The sequence below is a fragment of the Tachyglossus aculeatus genome, chromosome 10 (genome assembly GCF_015852505.1).
Source record: "Tachyglossus aculeatus isolate mTacAcu1 chromosome 10, mTacAcu1.pri, whole genome shotgun sequence".
Classification (NCBI taxonomy): domain Eukaryota; kingdom Metazoa; phylum Chordata; class Mammalia; order Monotremata; family Tachyglossidae; genus Tachyglossus; species Tachyglossus aculeatus.
This window is the reverse complement of record NC_052075.1, coordinates 45,750,825-45,774,476: the sequence shown is the minus strand read 5'-3', so window position 1 is coordinate 45,774,476 and position 23,652 is coordinate 45,750,825. Positions and strand designations below refer to the sequence as shown.

The window sequence follows — 23,652 nt, the reverse complement described above, 5'->3', positions numbered from 1 at the left end:
TCTCTGTCTCCCCCTTTTAGACTGTGAGCCCACTGTTGGGTAGGGACTGTCTCTATATGTTGCCAATTTGTACTTCCCAAGCGCTTAGTACAGTGCTCTGCACATAGCGCTCAATAAATACGATTGATGATGATGATGATATTTGATCACACCTGCTGTGCCTACTTGAAAAATGGACCCCTTGCGTCATGTTTCAAGAGCTTATCTCACAGAATCAAAGCCATCTGGGTGAATGTTCCCACGGCTTAGGCAAACTTCAGTAAGTATAGCTTTCAAAGTGATACGTACCAGGCTTTCCAAGTATGAACTAATCCCTACAACAGGGCTTAAAAATGACATAAAAATTTCATTTTATGCACTAGCAGAATTTCCTCTTTGCCAATTATAGGAAATATGCCATTGCTTTGTCCTTAGCAGAGCTTTTTCTTTTTTCTTCCTAAATGATATTCAAGTGCTATGAAGCAAGCACTGTACTAAGCACTGGGGTAGATACAAGCTAATCAGGTTGGACCCAGTCCAGGTGATCCCGCTCCCCACCTTCAAAACCTGATTAAAAAGCACACCTCCTCCAAGAGGCCTTCCTTTATTAAGCCTTCACTTCCTTTTCTCCTACTCACCCTGTCGCCCTTGCGCCTCAGTTTTCCCCCTTTATTCACCCTTCCGTCAGCGTGGCTCAGTGGAAAGAGCCCGGGCTTTGGAGTCAGAGGTCATGGGTTCAAATCCCGGCTCTGCCAACTGTCAGCTGGGTGCCTTTGGGCAAGTCACTTAACTTTCCTGTGCCTCAGTTCCCTCATCTGTAAAATGGGGATGAAGACTGTGAGCCCCCCGTGGGACAACCTGATCACCCTGTATCCTCCCCAGCGCTTAGAACAGTGCTTTGCACGTAGTAAGCGCTTAACAAATACCAACATTATTATTATTTTCATCAAGCAATGGTAATTGAGTGCTTGCTATGTGCAGAACACTGAATACAAACTCTTGGGAGAGTTGATACATTTCGATACGTTCCCTGCCCACAGCGAGCTTATAGTCTAGGGATGTGCATGTCCATAATTTATTTATAGTACAGCTGTCTGTCTCCTGTAATACCTGTAGATTGAATTTTAATAGTACACTTGATTTACTTTGTTTTACGTGTTTATTTGGAACCGGTTTCATTTTGTTTGGATTTTTTTTTAAATTTTTTCAGCTCTCTGAAAATGTGATTGGCCGAATGAGAGAATCTTCTCCATCTGCTACCAAGTCCTCTGGGGGCTCGACAGGTATTTTCAAACTTTGACTTCTAGTGTGCGGAATGACAAAATGATAAATTGAGAGGTGGTGATTGTTTCAATGGGAAACTATTTTGAAGGAGATAATATTGTTGTCCTTTCTTTTAACAACAGACCTACTGTCCTCCATGTGTTTAAGGAAGGTTCTGTTACTTCCTTTGTCTTTTATGATCTTCCACCTCTTCCTTTGGAAGGAAGGTAGGATTGCATGGAACTTCGGTAAAAGCGAGGACATGATTTGTTAGGATATACCTGAAATAGGAGTAGGGTGAGGTACGGATCAAATAATTTTCTTTATTGTTTATGTTTTGGGGGCTAGGAATTTGTGAATTTTTATCCTGACCTTTTATCTGACTTTCAGTTTGAGTTTAGGAAAGCCAGATTCCTCCTGTGTCTCTGCTTCTCTCTGTAAAATGAAGATAATTCTGAATTTTCCCTATTATACAGAGATATTCATAGTGTTCATAAAGATCTTGGGAAATGAAAAGTGCTGTAGTGTGCTTATTTTAGCCAAAAATAGTATTCATCCAGGTACTCATTTGAAAACAGAAAATTTTTATTTTACAAGCTCAGTTCAAGATTTATTTTTAAATTAGTTCAATCTGAGATTATTTTTAGACAGTTTGTAGAATGATTCCTTCTATATTCAATTCCCCACCTTAGGAATGTGAGGTTTAGATAAATGGAATATCCAGCCAATTAAGAAAAATTGACTTTAGTCAATAACTTCAATAGCATCATTCACCTCACATCTTGTAAGAGTTGCTTCCAGTGAGCAAAATTAAATATTTTTGTTTTACCTCCTCTCCCATCCTGTAGAGTTCCTGGTAAAGAGATTCATAGGACACTGAAATGGCCAACAGATGGGAAATGAATGAGAATTATCAGTGGAAAGACCACGGGCTTTGGAGTCAGAGGTCATGGGTTCAAATCCTGGCTCTGCAAATTGTCAGCTGTGTGACTTCGGGCAAGTCACTCAACTTCTCTGTGCCTCAGTTCCCTCATCTGTAAAACGGGGATTGACTCTGAGCCCCCTGTGGGACAACCTGATTGCCTTGTAACCTCTCCAGCGCTTAGAACAGTGCTCTGCACATAGTAAGCACTTAATAAATGCCATTAAAAAAAATCCACCAATTGGATAACCAAATCACTAGTAATTTTTCATAAAAGTTTCTACAGAGTAAGGAAAAGCCTTGAAACAGGTAAAAGCAAGAAACAAAGATTTGGCTGCCTATAAATGATTGGGACTGTCCCACCACTTTTATCTGAGGAAAACACTACCTGCCTTCTTAAGTAGGAAGTCTGGTGAAATCGAACCTTGTTTCTTTTTTCTTTTTCTTTGGAATGGTATATTTGTTAGGTGCAAGCAGCGTGGGCTCAGTGGCTTGGGAGTCGGAGGTGATGGGTTCAAATCTCGGCTTCACCACTTGTCAGCCATGTGACTTTGGGCAAGTCACTTAACTTCTCTGTGCCTCAGTCCCCTCATCTGTAAAATGGGGATTAAGACTGTGAGCCCCACATGGGACAATCTGATCACCTTGTATCTCCCCAGCGCTTAGAACAGTGCTTGGCACATAGTAAGCGCTTAACAAACACCAAAATTATTATTATTATGTACCAGGCACCGTTCTGAGGGCTGGGGTATGGTTGTACATATTTATTACTCTATTTATTTATTTATTTATTTATTTTACTTGTACATTTCTATCCTATTTTATTTTGTTGGTATGTTTGGTTCTGTTCTCTGTCTCCCCCTTTTAGACTGTGAGCCCACTGTTGGGTAGGGACTGTCTCTATGTGTTGTCAATTTGTACTTCCCAAGCGCTTAGTACAGTGCTCTGCAAATAGTAAGCGCTCAATAAATACGATTGATTGATTGATTGGGGTAGAGACAAGCTATTCGGGTTGGACGTAGGCCGTGTCCCACATGGGACTCAGTCTTAATCCCCATTTTACAGTGCTCCGCACACAGTAAGCGCTCAGTAAATACCATTGATTGATTTGCAGATGAGATAATTGAGGCACAGAGAAGTTAAGATTAAGTGACTTGTCCAAGGTCAAGCAGCAGGAGGTAAGTGGCGGAGTCAGGATTAGAACCCAGGTCCTTCTGACTCCCAAGCCTGTGCTGTAGCCACTAGGCCCTGCTGCTTCTCCGTGCTGTTTTGGGGGAAGGGTGGCATGGGTTGTTGAGAACAGCTCCTCTGAAGTGGATGTGAATCAGGAGGTCAGTTCACTAATAATCTGCATTCAGGCCAGTTTGCAGAAAGGCCGTAAATGGCTCGTATATTTTACTTGCCTTTCGCCCCAGTTAACTCTCCTAATTTGTCTCCTCTCCCTTAATGCTGAATAAGTTTGCCCTTTTCCTTCCATCTGTTTTTCTAAAGGTGATCAGTTAGTGGTATTTACTGGACGCTTACTACGTGCAGAGCACTGCTTGGAAGAGTACATTAGAGTTGGTAGACACTTTGCCCACAAGGATCTTGCATTCTAGATGTCCGTCTGTCATCATCATCATCATCAATCGTATTTATTGAGCACTTACTATGTGCAGAGCACTGTACTAAGCGCTGTCCTAATGTCCACGCGTGTCTCCGTCCGTCTGTCCATCCGTGAATGATGCAGTTGTTTTGTTTATATGTGAATAAAATGGACGGACAGACAGACGGACATTAGGACAGATAGGCGGATGGACAGACGGATTTGAATTGAATTGTTTAAAAACATACTTTTGAGAAAATAATCAAAACTGTGAGGTTTTTTTAAAAAAACTTGGCTAATGTCTGTTTTTTTTTTGAGGGTGTGAGGAGGGAGGAGGGATGATATTTAACCAGCCAAGGGGTTTCCTACAAAAGGTACTTTGTGAAGTTGAATCTGTAAATTAATGTACCGTGTGACAAAGCAGATTGTATTGCCACGTTAATAAATGGGTATGTTTTAAAGAACTTAACTGACTGTTTGCTTCCTCAGATCCTTTGCCTGGTACTTGCTTCTCACCTAATCGCTGCCATCTTAAAAGCTTAATGCAGTTACTATTCTGGAATCTAAATTTTCTTTCCTGAATTTATGTAGAAAGATAACATTTCACAAGGCTATGAACTATTTTCAGCAGCATCTTGCGTTTTTTTTCCTTCCTTCATGTTGAAATATTGACTTTCTACTTTCTACTTTTATTTCTGGATCTGTGGTGCAGTCAGACTTCATATGAGTGACCTGTACATATTGTTGTGGAAATTTTGTCCCTATATCAGTATGAAGATGTTAGTATCCAGACTATACTATATATATATATATAGTGTATATATATATAAGAGGAGGTACTGTGAGGGAGTCTTTGTTTTTGTAAACCTCTGATAACAGAAAATAATGAAATGGAGAATGGGTGATTTTTGTTTTCTAAAATTCTGCCTGGAAATAACTGAAACAATTTGTGTTACATATGTTATTAAGATCACTAAGTGTTTGACAGCCATAAATAATTGCAGGAAACCAATCTGTAGGAAATAACAGCTTCAAGTGAATAGTGCCAATTTAGGGAAACAAATTTATATATATTTTCTTTGTGGTTTTCATTTTGTTTGTTTTTACTCAGACAACTTGTCCTTTTGTTTGTAAACAACTTTCCCAGCATCTTTTTAGGCACAACCGCCATCAGAATTTATTCTGACTTCGTTAGTGATATGGCATTGGGTAATTTTCTGAATACGAAAAGAGTTTAAAGACCATGTTTAAAATATGAAGCTATATATTAAATCCTCTTCTGATGTGGGGATTATGTCCCCAATGGTCCCCATACTACAGAAGCTCCTATTACAGTTCGTGTGTCCAAACCAGTACGTCTGTTTCTTCTGACATTACATCACGTTCTAAGCCAGAAAAACCATAATTCTCTAAACGTGTTGTGGAAGGACAAAGTAGATTAAATTTACACGCTTAATGCCCCTTTTGATGTCAGAGATTTGTATTTCAGTGGCGCAACACTTTGTGATAGGGCAATGGACAATTTACCAGGTTACCAGGAGACATATACTTTCTTAATGAAAAACACCATACAAAACCTCGAAAATCAATATACCCTTAGAAAAAATGAGTAAATAAGCAGCACATCTAAGTCAGTGTGGATCTTTCTCACTAAAAGCTCTGTGGCCATTGTAAAATATGCAGTAACTGCAGAGGACCAAGGGTGATGGATGTTACATAAATATAATAATAATAATAGTGTTGGTATTTGTTAAGTGCTTACTATGTGCAAAGCACTGTTCTAAGCACTGGGGAGGATACAGGGTGATGAGGTTGTCCCACGTGGGGCTCATAGTCTTCATCCCCATTTTACAGATGAGGTAACTGAGGCATGGAGAAGTTAAGTGGTTTGCCCAAGGTCACACAGCTGACAAGTGGCTGAGCCGGGATTTGAACCCATGACCACCGACTCTCAAGCCCGCACTCTTTACACCGAGCCACGCTGCTTTCGAGATAAGAAATATCTTATTTGAAAATAGGTAGTTTTGGTTTTTTTTTTTTTCATAATAGAGATCCAGTGTTGAATTGAGCAGATTTTGGGAGAAAAGACGAGTGAGGTGGTATGAAGTGTGGGAGCTTGTGATGGGCAGGGAATAATCGGGTGAAGGGAAATAGACATAGGGGCAGTATTTTCTGTGACTCAGGCTGTTCTTTGTATAATCAGATTCACAGATATTGAAGTCTTCAGTGGTGAACTGTTAAGCATGTAGTGTTAAACTTTCAGTCAGTGGAAATGCTCCCTTGCTCATTTACTTGGCTGGCAAATTCCCCAGTGTGAATTCACACCCTTGTGTGGAGTCATTTTTTTTTTTTTCTGTGAAAGCTGGTGGTACGTTTGAGGGAGGAGAAAAGAAGTTGTCCATTGGAGTAGCTGAGTAAGGAAAACACTACTCCCTCATCTGTAAAATGGGGATTGAGATTGTGAGCCCCACATGGGATAACCTTGATTACCTTGTATCCCTCCTAGCACTTAGAATGGCACATAGTAAGCGCTTAACAAATACCAACATTATTATTATTATTATTTTCTATAAGCATTTTAAAAGACTAATATTTCCCCAAACTGTAGTAGTACAAGGTTGCTTAACATAAGACTGCAGTTTTGAAGCGGTAGGAGCAGAAATTCTTGTATGTAGCAGCCACTCAATGGAGAAGGTGCATGTCTAATTCCCATCAGTATACTCTTTCCCGGTGCTTATTAAAGTGGTTTTCCTGCAGCAAGCGATTACTAAGTACTACTACTACTAGTAGTGCACTTGGAGTGGAAGCCGGTTTAATGAATAGATTTGCCGCACAACTGTGTTTTCTTCTTTTAGAAGATTCTGTCAAAGCTGAGAGGGCAAAGAATAAAGTACTATCTGTGTCTTGCTTTATTTTCCTTTGGGTCTGACTTCTCTGTTCTTTCCAATCAGTGATGGAATATTGAAAATTTACAGGAACTCTGCTGCTGGAGAGCAGGATCCTTGTAAATATGACTTGCTCTTAAGGATGAATCAGATGTGTTGGAAGAGCGTGGTATGTGGTCGTAGATATAAACTTGTTTTCCTGTGTTTGTTTTTGGAGGATCAGGCAGGAGAGGCTTTTATTATTTTCAAAGATTTTGTTCTTAGAATTAATGGCAGGTTTTATTGTATTTTTTTCTCCTCGTTCTCGGAATTTCCGTTATTTCCCAAAACTCTCTTGAGAGGCCACATTTAGTTGCATTTTCCAAAGTTGACCATTCAGTTTTATTTATGTAGAAAAAAAGTTGTCCCCGCATACATGGAACTTATTGCAGTTTTTCTGATGGACCAATTTTCTGGTGACTATCTTATTCCTTAAATGAGTTGTCAAAAAGGGCTAAAACACTGGTAGATACATCTGTGAATGTGCATATAGTGGCAGGTATACCACTGTATAACTGGAAACTTTTTGAGTACAGGGGCCAGGTCTTCTAAACTTTAGTATTTTTCCCCCCAGTGTTATTTATTAAGCACTTAGTATGTATCAGGCACTGTTCTGAGCACTGGGGTAGGTATGTCAGTCAGTCAAGTGAAACAGCTGGCAATTAGCAGAGTCAGGATTAGAACCCAAGTCCTCCAACTCCCAGGCCTGTGCACTTTCAATCAGTCAATCAATCAATCAATCAATCGTATTTATTGAGCGCTTACTGTGTGCAGAGCACTGTACTAAGCGCTTGGGAAGTCCAAGTTGGCAACATATAGAGACAGTCCCTACCCAACAGCGGGCTTACAGTCTAGAAGGGGGAGACAGGGAACAAAACATATTAACAAAATAAAATAAATAGAATAGATATGTACAAGTAAAATCAATCAATCATATTTTGCTAGCCTTTGAGTGCAATTAGTTGATTGAAAGCGCTCTCAAGGGGTCATCCCCTCCAGATAGGATGACAATATCTGTGATTCCCCAATGGTTCCTGTATGTACATATATATAATAATATATATGTATACATGCACACACAAACATCTAATATTCAATGAATACCTTTTAAGAGTAGAATATATTTATATGCTTTATATTCAGCAGAATTGGTTTAAAATTCAGATAACCCTTATTTAGGGTATCTGGATTCTAAATAGTCATGTATGAATGTGGATGTATAAGTGAATTGAATATATCTGTCTTGATTTAAACATTTGTCCAAGAGCCATTTTACATATACATGAGCCTACATATGCATATGTATAAAAACATTTAATATTGATGGGCAAATCTTGAAAAGTATATTCCCAATAAAATATGTATGCAGGAGTGTGTGATGTTTTAAAGGGTCTATTTCTATAGCCTGTTTCCATTTATATCTGCAGCACATGGATTCCGGTTTAGGGTAACTTGCCCCAGAAAAATGCCAAGGGTAGCTGCAGAGAGAGTTAGGAAAAAAAGAATAATTACAAGGGTACTGTGGAGGTTGGTAGTTCAAGATTTACGTTTACCAGCCGTGTTTTGGTTTGTGGGAGTACACGTGATTCGTGCATACATGTCATGCTGCCACACCATGCCCCTGCTTGCTCTCCTGAGTGCCAGCTGTATATTAAAATCCAGAAAGGTATACTGCTTTCTGAAATACTGCCTTGAGAGGTGGATGCTACCTTGTAAGAATGTTGCAAGTGTTTTGGGGTCATACAGGCAGCATTTTTAAATCGGGCAAGTGTAATATTACTTTCTACTTGCTTCGGAAGTATCTCTTTGTTCTTCATGGCTTATTCCTGTGCTTGAGATAACAGTACATCAGATCCAAAAAATGATTTTGACCAGCGCATCACTACTTTAAAAATTATTATTATTTTACTGCTTCAGTCTGGTCTAACCTGCTGAGTAGTCCTCTCTAGATTGCCAGGCCTTGTGGGCACAGAGTGTGTCTACCAACACTTGTATTCTCCCAAATGTGTAGTACAGTGCTCCACATAGAGTAAACACTCAGTAGATACCACTGATTGATTGTTGTGTATATTCTTTTGTTTGGTTATTATCACCAATCATTTTTACTTGCAGCCCATATGAGGTTATTGGTGAAGTTAATCTTGAGGGTTTCTCCTGTTTTGGCAGTACTTAATTTTTGACGGCAGGAAAGTGGAAATATTTCATGTGTTGATATAACAGCCGTTTTTATGAGCGGCATCTCTAATTCTTATTTGTTAACTATTCAGTTGCCCCCACATATTTCCTCTGCAGAAACAATAGGTTTTTTCCTTGATGGGAGAAGAGGAGCAAGGGAAGAAACCCTCTCCCTTATCAATCAATCAATCAATCAATCATATTTATTGAGCGCTTACTGTGTGCAGAGCACTGTACTAAGCGCTTGGGAAGTACAAGTTGGCAACATACAGAGACAGTCCCTACCCAACAGTGGGCTCACAGTCTAAAAATCTACTTTAAGGACGTTTTCCCCTTGCAGACTGTAAGCTTCTCATGGGCAAAGATTGTGTCTACCAACTCTAGTTATACTGTGCTTTCCCAAACACTTAATACAGTGCACCGTATAGAGTAAGCCCTCAATAAATACTACTGATTGATTGGTTCTTGAGTGACTGTTTCTTGAACTTTGGATGATGTTTACAGTTTCTTGTTGGATGAGTTTCCCAGAGGTGTGAAAGCATATTCTAACATTTGCATCGACGTCTCTCGTTGCGTCCCCCAGCATAACTGCATAGAATAAGTAGAACAGGACTGTCTCACTATGTATCTCTGTTTTTCTCCATTGACAGTGGGGAATGGATCAGCTAGGGTTCCTTCAGCTGTGATCCAGCAAGCCATGAAGTAGTTTCAGAATATTGATAAACTTTTCAGAGCAGCCAAATTGGCCTAGTAATTTCCAGAACCCAGATCTAACTGGAGATGTAGGGCTGGGATTACTCGTAGCAGAAGCCCACAAGAGCTCCATCTTCATACGCAGAATAAAATGCAGATATGTTTGCTAAGCTAGAGAGTTCAGACCCCAGAAATAAATCTATTGGGATCTGAGTTTTTCAGTTTGCTTACCCAGAAAACACTAATTGGACGATAGTTTATTTTGTGTTGAGTAGTTCGAGGCCAAAGGCCCCTTTTTAGCTGATGACCTGTGGTTTGAAAAGCAGTTGCCCAAGTTGGTCTTTAAGAATTTGCAAAAGAGACAAGCTGCTCTTGTAGTGATAAAGCGGGAAGGTTGTAATGTAACCGTGATTGACTAGGTGAGTTTGGAGGTTCGTGACTCTCACAATAAATAATGGCGAACTTTCCTTTCCATTCGGTGTACTGAAGTAGGTCTTGGAAAGTGTTGATCTTTACTGTCATGAGGATTTTGGGTTGTCCAAAAATAATCGGCAGAGTGGTTGGAATATTTTAGCTCATTCAATCAGTGGTATTTATTGAACTGTTCGGAGAGCACTTTACAAAGCGCTTGGGAAATTACAATGGAACAGAGTTGGTAGACGCGATCCCTCCCCACAAGGAGCTTGTAGTTTCCAAGTGGAGACAAACATTAAAATAGATTAGGGGTAGGGGAAATAGATTATAAGAATATTTGTATTATTATTGTGGGGCTGGGGTGAGTATAGAAGTACTTAGGGTTAGGGTACGCAGCCAAGTTCATATTCGACAGAGAGGAGTGGGCAGATTGGGGAAATGAAGGGCTTATTCTGGGTTTCGACAGGTTCGGCTAACTTCTGGCCGTGGAACTCTTATTACTGTCATAGTGGGTGTTCATGTGAGCTCAGTTCTGCGCAATAAAGGGTCAGTCGTGCTTTAGTTGCAACTGGCCATTCACATTTTCTTGCAATTAATAAATGGCATAAGAAAATACAGTCGTCGCAAGCAGATATTGGTTGTATACCTCTAGATGTGTTTTTTTTTTAATGCTTGTTCTTTGAGCTCTTTGTTATTACCTTTCTGAAGTATAAGACAAGGTTGGTCAAAGAATGATGATAACTGCACATTCTTTAATAGCGCATATCTCTGAGTTCCATTTGGATTCAATTATTTTCTCTTTATCTGAGTGAAAGTAGAATTGAAAGAGATGCTATGTGGTAATTTGCACTTGAAGACTCATCTCCTGCTAATGAAATACATAATTGCGTAAAAATTTTACCTTTAAATCTGGTGAAATAAAATGTGAATTAGATTCTAGAGACCTTTTGGAACAATCCATCATTGTTGCGAATCTCTTTTGAAAGCGATGGTTTGTCTGTGTTACCAAGTTTACCACAAATTAAGTATTTAAAATTTTATCATCTGTGGTGAATAAACTGTACAGGCCCTTGTTTGCAATGAAGCATGTGCTGTATAGGTTTTTAAAAATTTTTCAACAAAATGAAAGTGTAGTAATAATAATAATGATGATGGTAGTTGTTAAGCGCTGCTCTGAGTGCTGGGGTAGATACCAGGTAATCAGGTTGTCCCACCTGGGGCTCACACTCTTAATCCCCATTTTACAGATGAGGTAACCGAGGCACAGAGAAGCTAAGTGACTTGCTCAAGGTCACACAGCAGACAAGTGGCAGAGCTGGGATTAGAACCCACGTCCTGACTTCCAAGCCCGGGCTCTTTCCACTAAGCCACCCTGCCCAGAAGAGTCTTCTCTAGTGAAGTTACGGGCCTCGAGAAACCCAGTGAGAGGATGCCAGCCTCATTTCAAGGGAACAAACCTAAATTTTGGGAAGTGCGTCCTCCCGAAAGTAAATCTAATTGACAAGCAATGGACCTTAAGTGTTTTTTATTTTGCTTTCACCATCGGGGGATAGAACCATGGGTAGTAATGCAGTTTAAATCTCCTGTTGAAACTAGTTTCCTTTAGCCTTTGCCTGGGAGGAATGAAAGATAGAGGTCTATATAACCGCTTCACTATGGAACGGGCAATTTGTGGAGTGGGATTTCCTGGAACATCAAAGAGCTTGCTTGGTAAGCTTTTGGAGTTGTGACTAACTACAGCGAGGAACTATATCAACAAAAGAGACCCCCTATAAGTGCGTTGGATATTTGTTACACGATGTAGGGTATGTTATCCGGAGGTATCTTTCATTCTGTTTATCAGACTTCGCTTAACCCCGGCTGATTGCTCAAGTTGGGGCTCAGAAATTTTTCATCACCTGCCCTCGGTAGCCTCGCCTCATTCGTCTTGCCAAGACTATGGGTGCTATCAATTTAAAAATCTAAACGGAAAGAAACAGTAGATGTTATTTGGAAAACTTAAGTGAAAATAGAGGAGACTTTGGTTCGGGTTTATTTTTTTTTCCCTCTTAATTGCCCGAACAAACTAAGTCCTCTTCCAGCAGGGGATTCTGCCCTTGAGTCGACAATTACTTTTTCCATTTAGCTTTGTTTTCCAATTTGTAATCCAGTTTTCAGTGCGTGAGTTCTCTGAAATAGGAGACTGAAGACATTTTCTGGTCTGATGAGTAAGGGAATTAGAACCCAGGTCCTTCTTACTCCTAGGCCCGTACTCTATCCACTATGCTATGCTGCTTCTAAGTTTAGGGTTAAGTTTAGTGATAACACCACAATCTTCACAATTCCCGTGGACTTCGTCATCCCCCCCACCCCGCCCTACCTCCTTCCCCTCCCCACTGCACCTGTAAATATGTTTGCACAGATTTATTACTCTATTTTACTTGTGCATATTTACTATTCTATTTATTTTCTTAATGATGTGCATCTAGCTTTACTTCTATTTATTCTGATGACTTGACACCTGTCCACATGTTTTGTTTTTGTTGTCTGTCTCCCCCTTCTAGACCGTGAGCCCGTTGTTGGGTAGGGACCGCCTCTATATGTTGCCAACTTGTACTTCCCAAGCGCTTAGTACAGTGCTCTGCACACAGTAAGCACTCAATAAATCCGATTGAATGAATGAATGAATTTGAATCTGGGCCAACAGTGACTGAACCTGACTTTTTTTAGGTCTTCAAATACCAGAAGAACAGTAAGTCTGTGTCACTTTCATGTGACAATATGGTCTTTTCCAGAAAATCTTACTGCCTTTCAGCCCTGCCTGGGAGGTTTTGGGTCACATCAGAGACATGGGATGAGAGAGGTTACGTTGTTTAGTGGACTAAGGGACTGTATCACTGACATTCTGCGTATGTGGAGAAAAGTGTGTCAGTTGCCCGCCTCAGTTTTCCCATTTGTTGAGTTGTAGTTAGGCAATCTTTTAGGATGAACTTCATTCGTAGAATTCGTTTGCAGTTCCCAGATAATAAGAATTTTAGATTAACTACAAAACATTAAGCGTGCTTGAAGTCATTTTATTTCCATAAAAATCTCAATTATTGTTTCTTGATTTTTTTTGGAAGCATATTGAACTCCCATTTGACTTTCAGAATTAAATTCACATGCCATGTTTTCCAAGATATATTCAGATATATTCAGTGTATTCCAAGAATCTATCAGCCCATTAATGTTTGATTAATGTTTGCTTAAGGAATGGATTTTTAACCATTATTGTCTCCCCCTCATGCTACTTATGGTCTTATTTGTTGTCTATTAACAAAATACCTATTCTTGGGTGGGACTCTTCAAGCACTCCAATATATTTGAACAATATATCTACAAAATGAATTTTTAGACAAAAGGCAATCAGTATCAATCTTACTTTTACATGCCATATCTTTTCTCCATTCATCAACACCCATGACTTGAGCAAGGCTCAGGGACAATGAAACAGATCCTAATAAATTCCTGTTACTGTCAGATCAAATATTTTTACAATAAATATATGAACCTTGAAGATCAGGAACTGAAACATTCCTGTGATTGTGCCTTGACACCAAGTCTTATTCTTAATCCTTTCAAAAGCTACACTGTAACTTTTTTAAATCTTAAATTTCAGGATTTTGACAAGGTGAGGAACATGTAGTGTAAAGGAAACTCCATTGCGGAATATAGTTCTGGCTCAATGTAATGTTGCGCAAAATCTATCAAGATTTCTTTTCACTGAAGCCTTTACAAGGGAATATATTTTATGGCTGGTGTTTCTTACTGTTTATGGATGTTTGTGTAGCGCCAAAGCACTTTGCAAATATCTTATATCTCATCTTCAAGAGTTCCCAAGGGAAGCAGCATGGCCTGGTGGGAAGAGATTGGGAGTCAGAGGACGTGGGTTCTAATCCTGGCTCCGACACTTGTCTGCTGTGTGACCATGGGCAAGTCACTTAGCTTCTCTTTGCCTTAGTTACCTCATCTATAAAATGGGGATTAAAACTGTGAGTCCTACCTGGGACAACCTGATTACCTGGTATCTACCCCAGTGCTTAGAACAGAGCTTGGCACGTAGTAAGCATTATGATATAGTGTTAAGCGCTTAGTACAGTGCTCTGCACACAGTAAGCGCTCAATAAATACGATTGATGATATGGTATCAAATTCCATTGCAATCTTTCCATTGCAATCAGTGTGTTTAGATAGCACTATTTATCTGTAAACCTCTAACACCTATTTTCCTTATACATAATTCTCCTTCACCACGCGATGGCCACTTCATGAAACGCTACTTTTAGAATACCATTATGATATCAAATACTATTATGATGATTATTTTTACTGTCAGGCGTTGGTGAATAATATTTGCCTCCAGGGGAAACAATATTGTTCTCCAGAGTCACAAATCTGTCCCTCACCTCCCTCCTATAGTCTCATACTGGGTCTAGTTTTACCACAGATAAGAATGCTCAGGACCTAGGGGCTCCTCTTATTTGCATCTTAAAGTAATTGTTTTTTTGGGAAGGAGGAGCAACTACTGCTAGGCGCTCAGCAGAGCAGGTTGAATGGAAGACATCAACCTCGTTTGCGTACACCTAGGCAGTCAGTCAGTATTTATTGAACGCATACTCCTTGCAGAGTAGAAAGGGCTTGGGCAGATAAGATCCCGTAGATCTTCCAGGCTAGTTTGGGAGACCGACACTAAAATAATTTACAGGTAAGATGGAGGAAACTGGATATTTGGGTGAGTGCTGAAACAATAGGGTAATGTCCAAAAGTGCTTCAGCTGGATAAAAACAGGACACTGGCAAGAATGACCCTGTGAAAGGTTATTGTTATTATGGTACTTGTTAAGGGCTTACTTTGTGCCTAGCATAGTTGTAAGTGCTGGGGTAAATACAATTTAACCAGGTTGGAAACAGTCCCTGTCCCACCTGAGGCTCACACTCATCCCCGGTTTACAGGTGAGGTAACTGAGGCACAGAGAAGAATGTGGCTTGCCCAAGGTCACACAGCAGACAGGTGACGGAGCCGTGATTAGAACCCAGGTCCTTCTGACTCCCAATCGCATGCTCTATCCTCTAAGACATGCTGCTGCTTTATGTCTGCTTGAATGTGGAACTACTTGTATATTGTGGGATGGTGTCTGTGAGTGGAATTGAGGACCAGGGTTGCAGTTGTTTCCTGGGAGGATGGGAAAATCCGGGCATCTGGAATACTCAGAGACCTTGAGGCAGTGGAGTTTATCTTCCAACAAGATTAGGACTCTGGGGAGCTGATTGTCCGGGGATAGATGAACCACACTGCAGATTATCCACTGGGCTCTGAACGGTTTCCCTCCCGCAGGTCAAAATATGAATTATTTTTACCTGTAGCCCTAGGATTCATACGGATAACTGGGGATTATCTGAGTACATCAGTGGGTATATCAGACCAAAAATGGGATCTGAGAGGGTAATCTTTCCATTGCAATCAGTGTGTTTAGATAGCACTATTTATTTGTAAACCTCTAACACCTATTTTCCTTACACATAATTCTCCTTCACCACGCGATGGCCACTTCATGAAGCGCTACTTTTAGGATTGAAGAGAAAAAGTTGGCCACCCCAAAGTTGACAGCAGTTCAAACGATAAGACGTGCCCACCAACAGTGAAATCCTGAAATGAAGTTAATCCCTTCGGATTGACACTAGGCTCACTCCAAAATAGCTGGGCTGGATGGGGTGTGTGGGGAGACAGCAGAATACCAGAACTGCTACTTTATAATGAGCTGAAATCTGGATACCAAAAGCAGGGAGGACAGAGGAAATATTTTAAGGATATACTTGAAAAAAAGTGAGATTTATTAAAAGCTTATTGTGAGTCAAACCCTGTTGTAAGCATTGGGGTGGATACGAGTTAAGTCAGTGAGTCAGACACGGTCCCTGTCCCACTTGGGGCTCACAGTCTAAGTAGGAGGGAGAACACGTATCTCCATAGAGAAGCAGCCTGGCTCAGTGGAAAGATCACGGGCTTTGGAGTCAGAGGTCATGGGTTCGAATCCTAGCTTCGCCACATGTCTGCTGTGTGACCTTGGGCATTTCACTTAACTTCTCTATGGCTCATTTCCCTCATCTGTAAAATGGGGATTTAGACTGTGAGCCCCACGTGGGACAACCTGATCACCTTGTATCCCCCCAGCGCTTAGAACAGTGCTTTGCACATAGTAAGCCAAAGCCCGGGCTCTTTCCACTGAGCCACGCCACTTGTCAGCTGTGTGACTTTGGGCAGGTCACTTCACTTCTCTATGGCTCATTTCCCTCATCTGTAAAATAGGGATTAAGACTGTGAGCCCCACGTGGGACAACCTGATCACCTTGTAACCTCCCCAGTGCTTAGAACATACTAAGCGCTTAATAAATGCTATCATTATTATTATTATTATTATTACTTCTATGTGTTCAAGAAATGACTACATTCTGGTGGTGTTCTGAGGCTGGTAGCATCATGCCTCAACAGTTGTGATAATCTAAATAAATCTTAAAATTTCCAAAAATATTTCTGTTGGAAACCATTTCTACTTTTCTGGTTTGCTAAACATTAGGGCTGCATATGGTTGAGGCAATTCTGTCATCCCAGAACTCGTGGGTGGAAATTTGCTGTTGACTATAAGATGGCGGGGGGGGGGGGGGGGGGGGGCGCCCCCCACGGACAAGGATGATGCTGATGACAGAAATAAAAATTGTAATTTGATTTCAAAACAGGAGGCTGGTTTAATTATCTCTGTGGATTTAATAAGAACAAAAAACAAAACCCCAGATATTGCACCATGGCTTAATGAAAAATACGAATGTTATTGTATTCTGCCGTCTCACATGGCTTTAATAAATTTGAACTAGCATGAATAAAATATGAATTAAGCAGGGGCGTGACATTTTGGGACCTGAATTGGGTTATTTAAATCTTCCCAAGAGAGACCACTGTTCCTTAATGGTTAGTTTGTGGCGTTAAATAGATTGATTTTGGTGTCTCACCCCTCTTAGCCTATAAAACAATATATCGAAAACCCTAAAGAGAAGGTATCTCTACATCTCTGTGAATATTTAGTCTACTAAAATGTCCGTTTTATTGTTAAAGTGGATTTAAATTTCATAGGAGTTAGCATTCATAGCGCTTTATGTGAAAGAGATGTGTGCAGTGCTCCTGGGTGGTAGACCTCTGATTCCATTCAGTTGCAAGGTGACTTAATATCATAGAAAGTAATTCAGGTTGGATAGAGGAATAGTTGTCTTTCCCAATCCTGGACGTTGACCCCATCGTGGTCCAAACCCAGGTCCATTGCTCATTGGGTTTTTGTCGGCTTCCTTTCCTGAATCAGGATATACGCCTTTCCTTTCCCACATCCTGCTTCCAGTTCTGTGCTAATGAAATTGGAGGGATGTGTGTACTTGGAGTAGTAGGCATTCCCACTCAGAAAGAAAAGTATCTCAACTTTGGAGTAAGGAGTCTTCTCCTTGTTAGTATGTTTGGTTTTGTTCTCTGTCTCCCCCTTTTAGACTGTGAGCCCACTGTTGGGTAGGGACTGTCTCTATATGTTGCCAACTTGTACTTCCCAAGCGCTTAGTACAGGGCTCTGCACACAGTAAGCGCTCAATAAATACGATTGACTGACTGACTAATTCTCGTCGCTGCCAGGGTGACCTTGCTTCCTCCTTCCTGACCTCGCTGCTCTCCTGCTTCACTTCAGCCCTCACACTTGGCTCCCCTAATGCCGGCCTACTCACTGTTTTTCCGTCTCATCAATCTTATCGCCGTCCTCTCACCCTCATCCTGCCTCTGGCTTGGAACGCCCTCCCTCTTCATACCTTCATACAGACCCTCCCCACCTTCCAAGCCATATTGAAGGCCCATCTCCTCCAAGAAGCCCTCCCTGACCAAGCCCCCATTCTTTTTCTTGCACTCCCTTTTGCGTCACCCTTGTTTGTTCCCTTTACTCGCCCCTCCCTCAGCTCCACAGCACTTAAGTACATATCCGTAATTTATTTGTTTTATTTTCCACCTCCCCCTCCAGACTGTAAGCTTGTTGCCATCTTCAGGCTCCTTGCAGTGGCCACTAATAGGTAGGGAGGTTGGAATTAATCAACCCATCGCTTGTATATATTGAGCGCTTACTGTGTGCCGAGCACTGTATTGAGTGCTTGTTGGGAGAGTACAGGATAACATGGTCCCTGCCCACAAAAGGGAGAGATCTGGTCTGTGCTAGATTGAGGTTTGCTTCTGTGGAGTCAGCTTGAGGTCCTCATGTAAATTTATTGTGGGTAGGGAATGTGTTTGCCAACTCCATGTAGTATCAAACTATCCCAAGTGCTTAGTACAGTATTCTGCATATGGTAAGTGCTCAGGGAATGCCATTGATGATGATGATATGTATATATGTTTGTACGTATTTATTACTCTATTTATTTTACTTGTACATATCTATTCTATTTATTTTATTTTGTTAATATGTTTTGTTCTCCCCTTTCTAGACTGTGAGCCCACTGTTGGGTAGGGACCGTCTCTATCTGTTGCCAACTTGTACATCCCAAGTGCTTAGTACAGTGCTCTGCACACAGTAAGCACTCAATAAATACGATTGATTGATAATGAGTTGAGGGTTTGCCTCCAGTCCTGACTTGTGGTTAAGTACAGTTTCTGGGCTTGAACATGGGATGCATCAGTTCATTTAGAACAGGCTTCATTGAAAACGTAGTGAAGCTATGAGGTTGTAGAATTTCAATTGGGGTTTGAGGTTTTGGGATTTATATTGGTTTAATGTAGGCCCTTGTCGTTGTGGCCAAAAAGCTTTTGTCTGCTTTTTAAACGGTGATGCAGAAATCGATATTTTTGTTCTCATCACCTGTGTTGCTTTCTAAACAGTTAGGATGGCTACATTTGGATTATTCCTCATGGTTTTACAATAACTTCTACTAGGAGGTGAATAATAACATGCAATTGTAGCTGTTTCACTCCTGGTCTTATTTGCTCTTTGAAAAATGTGAAAGTTATGAAGCTCTATTTCCCTTTGGTATCCAGCCTCCGCAGACACGACTGGCGTTGGTTTTCACATGGGCTGGAACAGCTTACTAGACTCCAGTTGGAGTACTTATTAGGGAGCAAACAATAAAGGGAAGCTTATTTGCATACTATGTCATTCAAATTAGAATTTTAAAAAGGCAGATAAATCCAGAAGGAGCAGTAAAGCCACATAATAAACTGTTAGCTTGGTGCTGTTAATGTTTTGGCTGCCAAGCTGTATATAATGTAGTTTCTGATTCAATATTTACGATTATTAGTGTGCCATTAAAAATTTTCATTCTGACATCTTCATTAACTTTAATGTCTATAGGGATGCAGTCTCCCCAGTTGGTACCTGGACAGATGTTACCTTTGGAGACTGCAGTGAGGTGCAGTGTCCCTTACTTGATAGTTGTGGCAACTGAACACACACATATACTTCGTGTATATTATTAAAACAAGGCTACCAAAGTATCGGCTAGATATTCCCATAAATAGTTACAATTTTATGTGCCTGCCTGAATCAGTTCCACTCCCGAGATGCCTCGTAGCAATCCTTTTTACTTTTCTTAAGCCAAATCGAGTCCTCCGTTTTGTAGAATTTAGTGGAAAAGAACATTTGTCCTGCAGGTCCTGCAATGCATCATTATATTTCAGTAAACCGACTTCACTGATTTCATGGATGACTTCTTTACAATAAAGTCTGTTTCTTGTTAATGAATTTATTGTAACAGGATTAATAGATTCCTAGCAGTACAGATTGTAAATTATTTAATTAATTTGGGCCTATCATTACCAATCAGTGGTATTTATTGAGTGCTTTGCGCAAGCAGAGCTTACAGTACAGCAGAGTGAGAAGCTCCATTCCCTGCCCACAGTGAGCTTCATGCTGGAGCTGCAACTTTACTTTGTCCCCCCAGCAAGCGTCAATGTCTTATCTAAAACGTGCTGTTTCAATTCCCCATTGAACATTACTGTGAAAAGTATTTTTGTGCGTGGTAACAGTAGACTTGATTTTCTTGTATTGTCTTCAGATGCTCTGTGGAAAGAAAAAGCTTTACAAAATGGGGCACGGCTTGATAGGCAGGAAGGGAAACGCCATAAGATCTACTAGAGCACAGAAAAGAGAACTGACATTTTTCAAAGATGTAAGTAGACAATCTTTCTACGCAGCTTACTGTCGATATGGTTAGAAAGCACTGCATTTGGGGAAGGTATGAGTCAGGTGCAGAGAGGAAAAGGAATTTGGAAAGCAGAGCAGAAAGGAGGGAGTAGTAGCTATGAGGAAAAGATAGGGAGGTGAATGATAAATCCTCAGGGAACAGGACTAGTCAAATGGTTTCGAGCCACTCTGCGGGGACCGAAGGCTTCGTAGAAAAAGGAAATCCCAGCTTGAGAAGGCTCTTATTTAAAATGACATCACTGATTCCGCTAAAGTTAATTTTGTTAGAAAGCACACACTACTGTTAGCCATAGAATTAATGTAATTGGGCTTCATATTGTCAAATTAGGAGTTCTTGGCCAGCGCTTTGGGGAAACTAAACAATTGTTACGGTTGGCTTTTTATTCCACGCTGTACGGTTTATAACAAATTGACAAAATGCCAGTGTAAGTGTGCTCAAAAAGAGATGCTTGCCATGGGAAAAATGAATTAAAATATCATTTTCTTAAGAGTTGGGGGAAAAAAACATGGCATGAAATGAATTACGAAGACATCCTTTTGTCTTAAAATATTTTTAAGAAAAGTTTTATATTTCTAAAAACCATGATGCCCATGCCTGCTGGACCTGAAATGGTATCTTTTTATAAATTGTCATGGAAAAATCTGATATTTATTGCTATGTTTCTTACATTTTCTCATTCTCAAACTTTGGTTCCCACAGGCTGCCCAGAAACACAGTGTGCTAATAGATAAACCTGGCCTTTTCTGTGCCAGAAGTGTCTGCTTCTTTTTCAATAGTCCATTCTGAATCACTGACCTTTTAGTTTTAATAACAGTTTTATTTGAGAAAATGACCAGATATTGAGAGCTGAACTAAGTATTTTTAGTCAGACCAAGAGATGCCCAAATGGCAGCTCCTTCTCCTCTGTGCACTTGGGATCCAATCTATCAGAAGAAGGAAATGTGCCGTTGCAGTTTTACTTCCTATTTGAAATTGTGTATCATGGGGCTTACAACTCATTAAAAATCCACCACCATCATATTTTCTTGGGTAATTTTACCAAATTTCAATTTTCCCTTAAGAGCGGGAAGCCCGTATTTATTCATCTTCTCCATATTTAGTAATTTATTAGCAATACCAGTGTTATTTATATCTGCCTATGTTTTGGGCTTGATTTTTATCATTTTAACTTTAATATTAGCTGGATGGTGATTACTTCTTGAGCTATAGATGTGAGCAGAAAAGATCTGTAATTTGTTCCGGGGTCCTGTTAAACGCTATACAATGTCTAAGCAAAGAGATCCTTGCCCACAAAGGGCAGTGGATAATAATAATTATACTAATGATGGTATTTCTTAAGCGCTTACTATGTGCCAAGCATTGTACTAAGCGCTGGGGTGGATTCAAGCAAATCGAGTTGGACACTATCCCGGTCCCACTTGGGGCTCACAGTCTCAGTTGACAGACAGATGATTGGGTTTTAATGTTACATTAAACCAACTATTTCTGTCTCAAGTTTAAGTAGATCATTTTTTGCTTTCATATTTGGCATTAGTAAAAAGTAGGTGTAAGTTCTGTAGACTGTCCAAGTTTACCTCGTTAGGCATAAATCTGTGCAACAATCTTGAGTTTTACTCACCTGAGAAGCTCTTGGTGATACGTGTACTTTTCTTTATTATGAGCTTAAGTTTAACTTATTGGGTTTGAGTGTTCCGGTGATGGCAACAGTCGACACGGATAGGAAGGAAGCATGATTTGAGTATTGGGGTTTTTTTTCGATCTGAGACCTGCTGTGTGTCACAACTCTCCATTTCTCCCTAGTTCCTGGTTCCCTTAGCAAGTCAGTTTGGTTTTTTTCTCCCCCCTTTGCTGATGACACATTCAACAGGAAATAGACACCCATGCTACCCTGGTTTCCACATTTTAAAGCATTCAATAATACTTAAAACTAATATACTAAAAGATCCTTGTTTCATAACTCGCCAATATAGAACACATGCTAGTTTCCCCTCTTATCCTTTAACCCGTCGACTGCTGCCAGAAGAGAATAGGTTTTGATCTAAAAGGCGGAACTTTTGTCTCCACCTTGGTTACAAAGCCTCTGTTAAACTGCAAGCCTCTTGAGTTTATCAAGAGCATATGCAGGAGCAGCTGGGAAGCAGCCAGGAGAGAGAAACAGGGGCTTCCTGAATCTCTAACTGCACTTGAAAGAGAGAACAGGGCAGACCAGAAAAGACACCTGGGAAAAATCACTAGAAAAACATACATATGTAACCATGTACAGGCATATGTCCACAGTAGAGTAATAAAATTGCATATAAAAACACTAGGATTTAGATTCCGTCAGATTTCACCATTTCAGCTGGCATTTCTCCCTCCTTTTAGTCTGAATTGGTGAGGTTTTACTCCATTCAGTAACTAGGGCCGAGCTAGTTCGTCTTAGTCCCTTTCCCCCCCCACTCAGTGATAGTTAGGGCTCATGATGGGCAGCTTGGTTTTTAAAACATTTTTAATAGTCTGAGTAATGTTTCATATGCCTTAGGAATCAGTGCACGGGGTCTTTATTCTCTGTGATCATAGTGTGCAAGCGAAAATATCCGAAAATACCAAACTTCACTTTTAGCAATATTGGGCTTAAAGCAAACAGCAAATAAATCCACCTTAGTTTGACTGTAATAATAGGGTAAATAAGCCAAGGAGAAAGGGCCCCTTTAGCTCAGTCTTGATTACATGGCTTCAGAAATTCTAATACTTTCCCTTCAACGCTCAGGTGAGAGAACCTTAAAACCCTGAAGTTTGGATTTAGAGTCTCTATTTTTGGTCCCCAAATGGAAGATCTTCTCATGATATTACCTTAGCCTTTTTTTCAAGCTCAAATCTTCTGACCACTCCAACCGGGACAAACCTATCCCGGAGGCAGGGACAAGGCCTGGGTAAACATTCTTTTTGCCCTGTGTATGTATGTATTATTGTTGTTGTTGTTAATAATAGTAGTAGTAGTAATGGTATTTTAAGTGCTTACTGTGGGTCAATTACTCTTCTAAGCACTGGGATAGGTACAAGTTAATTAGGTCAGTCACAGTCCCTGTCCCACATGGGGCTCACAGTCTAAGTAGGAAAGAGAACAGGTATTGAATCCTCATTTTACAGTGGATGAAACTGAGGCCCAGAGAAGTTAAGTGACTTTCCCAAGGTCGCAAAGCAGACGAGTGGCAGAACTGGGATTGGAACTCAGGTCCCCTGGCTCCCAGGCCTATGGTTTACTCGCTAGGCCACAGTCTTCCCAAACTGTATGCTCTCCTGTTAGAGCCAAGTGCAGTTTTGTTTGGTTACATGAGCTTTCTGTTATCTGAACCTGCTTTTCTTTCGATTAGTTTATAATATCAAGCTTTCCCTTCTGTCTGGCTCCTGGTACCTCTTGACTGGATTACGTGCAATTTCTGAATCTTGAAGAAAGCTGACCTTGCCAATAGGAAGTATATCTTCCCATTG

General features: G+C 40.4%; 1 protein-coding gene across 2 annotated transcripts in view; it reads left to right on the top strand.

Moving 5' to 3' along the window:
* CHCHD3 (coiled-coil-helix-coiled-coil-helix domain containing 3) overlaps positions 1 to 23,652 on the top strand; it is a 215,007-nt gene that overhangs the window by 7,308 nt on the left and 184,047 nt on the right. For both annotated transcript variants that reach the window (XM_038752093.1, XM_038752092.1), the window contains exon 2: positions 1,190 to 1,262. In XM_038752093.1, the coding sequence (XP_038608021.1) occupies positions 1,190 to 1,262 (73 nt within the window). The remainder of the gene's footprint in view (positions 1 to 1,189; positions 1,263 to 23,652) is intronic.